Source organism: Chondrus crispus, genomic scaffold (assembly GCF_000350225.1).
Source record: "Chondrus crispus Stackhouse genomic scaffold, scaffold_33, whole genome shotgun sequence".
Taxonomy (NCBI): Eukaryota; Rhodophyta; class Florideophyceae; order Gigartinales; family Gigartinaceae; genus Chondrus; species Chondrus crispus.
Window position 1 is genome coordinate 447,755 of NW_005179241.1, and position 6,204 is coordinate 453,958.

The window sequence follows — 6,204 nt, forward strand, 5'->3', positions numbered from 1 at the left end:
AGGTCAATCAGAAGAGGATCTAGACGGTTCTCTGGAAGTCTTTGAAACACTGGCCGCCACCTGCTGCCTCACCGATGACGAAAAAGCAAGAGCCATTCCAGTAATGCTACGAGATGATGCACTGTCGTACTATTCTACTACGTTCAGAAACAGTGAGGCTTCATACGGAGAGATTGTAAACTCACTGCGCAAATGGTTTACAAGTAAGGAACAACGTAACAGACTCTTGCGTATATGGCAAAAGGCTTCACTTTCGGAGGCAATGCGACGGCAGCCGATGAAGAGTGAAGTGGAAGTATTCGGTGAGCTTTCTCACCGACTATCGCGAATACAGAACCAGTTGGATGTTCAGTACCACCGCGACAGCTTCCTACGAGACCAACTTGTCATGGCTGCGGATATTCCGCATCTCGAACGATCTTTGAGAGAAAGAGTACCGAAGACAGCGCACGAGGCAATGCACCGCATTGCCGCTTCCCTTTCAAATGAGCCAAGATCAGCAGGCGCAAATTGGACAGCAGTGGATAGTCACAACGATGATACGCAAGCGCACTATGGCTTGGGAAAATCATTCGGTGGGCAAGCCCGAAAGCAATTGGGTGGCACTGTACGGCGTGGATACCATAAGAACAGACGTAGGCTGGCCAATGTCAAGGGTTGCTGGGTATGTGGCGGAGATCACATGGCAAGAGAGAAACATGCTCCCAAGGAAATCGTTGCAGCAATTGATAAGCTGAAGAACAACTCTTCGAACAAGACATACACCGTTGATGATCTTGCAGAAGTCGCAAATGCCCTATGGACAGCCGGAGATACAGATGAGGACCAAGACTTCATTTATGATGAAGAAGATGAGGCAAACATCTTGGAATTTCAAGATGAGATGAGGGATGAGTACAGTCTAAACAAATCCCTTGAGGAAGACATGGCAAATGCTTCTTTTCTGCACGGCAGGTCTTTTATCGCAGATTTGGAGCGAGATATGGCTTTCATGCATGCGCAACTGTCTCTAGGTGAACAGGACACGTTTAGAGGACTTATTCTGGACACTGGCGCCAATCGCTCTTCATGTATGTCTCTCTCACAGTATAAAGCATACTGTAGAGAGAACAACGTTCCTTTGTCTATTGACAGAACAGAGGGGAGAACTGTGTCAGGATTTGGAGGTTCAAAAAGGGGTTCGTTAGGGTCTGCTATTATCCCTGTACCATTTGTTGATCTCAACGTCGTTCTTCATGTCAAGTTTCAGATATTTTCTCACAACTCTCCTTCATTACTGTGTCTTAGGGACATGAGAGAAGGGGGATTAGACATCAGCGTACAAAAACTGTCTATTTCTTACAAGCATAGAAACCAATCAGTTTCCCTGGAGAACGACTTCATGGTACACAATTGGAAGTCGGAAGATGTCGTGAACTCCCTTTATTCCGAAAAAGAGCTCCGAAAGCTCCATAGGAATTTTGGGCATCCCTCCGTGTCTGCACTCACAAATCTCCTCAAAAGAGCAAACCCAGATCACATGGACAGAGAAGTCCAAGACGTCATCATGCGACTGACAAAAGCTTGCACAACATGTGCAACACATGCTTCACGACCGCGACGGTTCAAACTCACTGTTGGAACGAATGACTTGAAGTTCAATCATACTCTTGCAGTAGACATTATGACACTCAATGGAAAACCGTTGCTTCATGTTGTTGACGAAGCTACGCACTACACTTCGGCAGTTTTCTTAAACAGACAAAGGGCATCTGACACCTGGAAAGGATTGCTGCGATGTTGGAGCAGAGTTTACTTGGGACCGCCAGATTTTTTGCGTATGGATCAAGGTACCAACTTCATAGCAAAAGAATTCGTGGAATCGGCGACTGCAGAGGGAATTACTGTACTTCCAGCCCCCATTGAGTCCCCTTCCACTATGTCTCATGTTGAGCGCTACCACGCCCCACTAAGAGCTGCATTGAAGAAGATCCGTGATTCTCTGCCGACAAGTGAGTCCGACAGCGACTGCTTGCAAATGGCTTTGAAAGCTGTAAATGATACGATAGGGCCTGAAGGACTCTGTCCTACTCTGCTTGTTTATGGAGCCCTCCCTCGACACCCTCTGTCAGCGCCGAATACATCACAGTTAGAACGTGCAAAGTCGATGGATGATGCCATGGACAGTGTTCGAAAGGTACAGGCACAGAGGAGAGTTGCTTTCGGATTGAGACACCCTGGGGGACCCAAGGCCAAGGAGAATAGCGAGGAACTTTCCCGACTGCCCGCAGGTTCTCCTGTATACGTTTACAGGAACACGACCGAGAAATGGGACGGACCATATCCATTTATTCATATAGATGGAGAGACAGTTGTTGTGCAACTTCCGAGAGGGCGCAAGATATTCCGATCGAATGTGGTTAAGCCTCAAACTCGCCATCATTCCCGAAAGAAAACCTCCAAGGGAGCACAACTCAATCACCCGTCGAACTTAGCAATGAACCAGGAGCAATTGAGGAGGACGAGAACTTCTTATGTTCAGATATCTCTCTACAAGCAATGTTTGGTCCTGGAAGTTACCTGTACTGTACTCCCGACGAACCTCGAGATTTTTCAAAGTCCAGAATGACTGAGCTACAGGGATTGGAGGAACGACAAACATTCGAAGTGGTGAAGCTTTCGTCTGTGCCAAAGGGAACAAGAATCTACGGATCAAGATGGGTGGATACACTCAAGACCTTGGAAGATGGAAGCATTGCAGAAAAGTCACGGCTAGTCGCGCAGAACTATAAGGACAAGGGGGCTAGCTCTATTGCCACAAAGTCACCAACAATAAGTCGCATGGGACAGAGAGTTGCGATGGCCACGGCGGCTATATTCAGAGAGCACCAATCTTACATTCGAGATATTTCTCAGGCTTACTTGCAATCAGAGTCACCTCTGGAACGACAAATATTTCTTCGTCCACCAAAAGAAATGAATCTCGGTGCGGACGTCGTGCTTTGTGTTCTTAAGCCACTTTATGGAGTCCCAGAGAGCAGATTGCACTGGTTTGTGACATACTGGACGCATCACAGAGAACGGCTTTCTATGAAAAGCACCACGGGTGACCCTTGCCTTCTATATCGCTCAGGAGACATGCATGCTGAGGGTGTAACTGCTCTACAGGTCGACGACTCGTTTGGACATGGGACAGTTGAATTTTTGAAGGACGAAGAACGCGAATCTAAGCGTATTAAATGCAAGCCGCGAAAGATTCTAAAGATTGGGGAGACGACATCATTTAATGGTTGTCAAATCACTGTTGAAAGAAACCGAGTTCATTTGCTGCGACAGATGGACAAACTTGGAAAGATATCCAAGCCTAGAAACCAGGACGAGCTTGTGAGCGTGCGTGCATTACTACAGTGTATCGGATGCTGTACTAGACCTGACCTTTGTGCACCTGTACAACTCTTAGCAAGTGAAGTGAACAATCCGGAGGCCAGCACATATTCGAAAATGGGAAGCATTGTGGAACGTTGCCACAACACCAACGACATGGGCCTAACATTCATACCGTTAGAAAGAAGTTCGCTTCGTTTAGCATTGTTCACGGACACCTCTTTCGCTAACGCCGTAGATACAAATCGCAAATTGGCTGTGTCGTTCTCCTAGTCGACTCCAACAACAATGCAAATATCATACACTACGGTAGCTCCAGATGCAAACGTGTGACCAGATCAGTAATGGCTGCGGAACTTCATGCCCTTGTGTATGGTTTTGACCAGGCCTTTGCGGTGATAGCAGTATTGGAGGAACTGCTAGGGCAATCAATACAGATTGATGGATACATTGACTCCAGAACCGTATTTAACGTGGTAGCCAAGAGCGGCGCAACATTGAAGAAACGCCTACAGATCGATGCGCACGCACTAAGAGAAAGCCATGAGAAAGGAGAGTTGAGATATCTGGCATGGATACCAGGTAAGGAAAACATCACTGACGGACTCACAAAGGAGCTGGCAAATGAAAACCATGCTCTGCTACAGGTCATGCGCACCAACAAGCTTCACTTGAATCCCTACGGATGGGTGGACAACGCGAAAAGAAAACCTACAGAGATACAATGCGCGACAACAAAACAGAAAACCTCTGAGTGTTAATCTGCACGCATGGAACCAACGAAGGAAATGGATATGATAAATCAGGCTTGCGATTCTCGAAATGGGAATCTGAAATTCAGGGTTGATATCGCACACATGGCATATGCGCCAAATACAGTATCGTGCCAGCGGCCATCGTTTTTGCTTTATCGAGAGGCACCTAGCTGGAGCATTAGGAATGAAGTAGCTCTGCATTAGCGATATAAGTAGATACGTTTGCGGATAGATATCAAAAGAAAACAACGAACAAAAAGAACAGAACAACACAGTGCTTTAATTGCGCAACCAAATCCTAGTGCAACTAGTCCGGCATAGTCGAAGGCTCGAGAGGGCGTCAAGCATTGACAACCGAGCAGTGAGGAGACTGTTGAACCACGCGGCGACATACTTCCCGTTTGAATCTTAGAACCTCGCGCACGGAATCAGCCCATCCAACTCGACACCCCTGTCTCCGGGCAACGGTGACTTGTTGCATCCGCTGCCCTTCGGTAGTCTACCTTCCTGCTGTACGCGGCCCGTTTGTGGACCAACCGGAGAGACCAACTCCTCCCGACAGTTCCTGTCGTACGCGGCACGCGCTCTCGGAAGGGTCGGCTTTTCAAGATCTGACTCGACATTGAAGTCAGACATATATTTACTTCGGTAAATATTCTACCAACGCAGAGAACAAATTGTTACGGTTTTGACACGGTTCCTATGCGCTATCCCGCCAAAACACTGCCTCATGTGAGGATTTGATCCTCATATGAGGCAGGATGTCAAATAGACACTAGGAGCTCATGTAGAATGGTCAACTTGGAATTGGACTGGGCACAGTGATAGAGGTGCTCGAAGTGCGAATGAATTCAATCTAGATCCAATGTAGCATATATTAAAATTCAATTTAATCATTTTATTGATATACCCGAATGCCAGTATACGGGGGTCGCGATATAGTGCCTGTCTGTGTCAGTGGGCCGAAAACGGCACTATATCGAACCAGGCACTGTAAGATAATGAGATTTGCGGCTTTTTTGCAGCCACTTTCTTGCATCACTGCTCAGAAAGACCGTTCGCAGGACGCCATCACTCATACTTTGCATCTTCACTACAGACTCAACTCTAATCAAGCATTTATGTCATTAGTAGCTTCCGAGCCGTGGCATTGGCTTCCTCCATTTTCGCAGCGATAAATGCCAGCCTAAACTTTTGCAGATGTCCAATTGCATCATCGACCCTGCCCTTTTCCGCCATAGTTTCTATTCTAGTAAGCAACTGCGTAATATCTTTCCGCGGCGGCAGCGGCTCTCGGGCAGTACGTCCATCCAACTGCCTCTCTGGAGACCCTTAGTTTTTGGCTCAAAATTCGTGCCACCCGCAAAAGGGTATCACTATATCGGAGCTGGCACTAACAAAGATGGCACTATATCGCCTCCCCCCTGTACACCTGAAAAAAGGCGGGAGGCTGGCAATCGAAGGAGATGCGATTCGTCTCCCAACAGAACCAAACCAAGACCCAAAAACACATCCTTTGTACCCTCTTCCCTATCGATAGCTCGGTATGATGCACCCCTTGAGCCAATTTACGAATCACGGCGCGCTGACACAATACATTACAGTGAACCCTCCCGATAAGGATCATTCTCCATATGGATATCCTCCGTAAACGGATAAAAAGTCGAGCGACGGACCCCGTAGCTTACAAATTTCTACCAAAAAACAATGTCTGTGGAATATTCCTCAATTGGATATCGGGTTCAATGTGAAATAAGCATATCATACAGACCCCTCCTACTTAAAACGTATTTTATGGTTACTTTTGAGCGGCCAAAGCACAAATTACCCCATAACCGTTCATTCTTGATCAATCCGTTCACAATCTGTTCAATAAATTCCAATCCCCGTCTGAGGCTTCGCAATTATCATCATTCTCGACAAAAACATCTTTCTAGCATATACTCCTGTTGGTCGTCCCCATTGGGGGAGGATCTCCTCTGATCGCAAACATTGCGTGTTGTCAGCACCGTAGCCATCTGCCCCCGTCAAGCGACAATCGTCGATGAAGCGCTCTGAGCTTAACCTCGCCCAAAAGCAACAAATA

At 47.0% G+C, this 6,204-nt stretch overlaps 1 protein-coding gene across 1 annotated transcript; it reads left to right on the plus strand.

The window, feature by feature from the left end:
* Positions 1 to 991: 991 nt before the first annotated feature.
* CHC_T00005980001 (hypothetical protein) lies at positions 992 to 3,636 on the plus strand. Its single transcript, XM_005717799.1, has 2 exons — positions 992 to 2,561; positions 2,726 to 3,636. Exons 1-2 carry the CDS (start codon positions 992 to 994, stop codon positions 3,634 to 3,636), a joined length of 2,481 nt encoding a protein of 826 aa, XP_005717856.1.
* Positions 3,637 to 6,204: the final 2,568 nt, after the last annotated feature.

Coding starts and splice junctions, on each gene's coding strand:
- CHC_T00005980001 (XM_005717799.1), top strand. CDS start 992: ATGCATGCGCAACTGTCTCTAGGTGAACAGGACACGTTTAGAGGACTT. Junction 2,562..2,725: donor TTTGGTCCTGGAAGTTACCT/GTACTGTACTCC, acceptor AGACCTTGGAAG/ATGGAAGCATTGCAGAAAAG.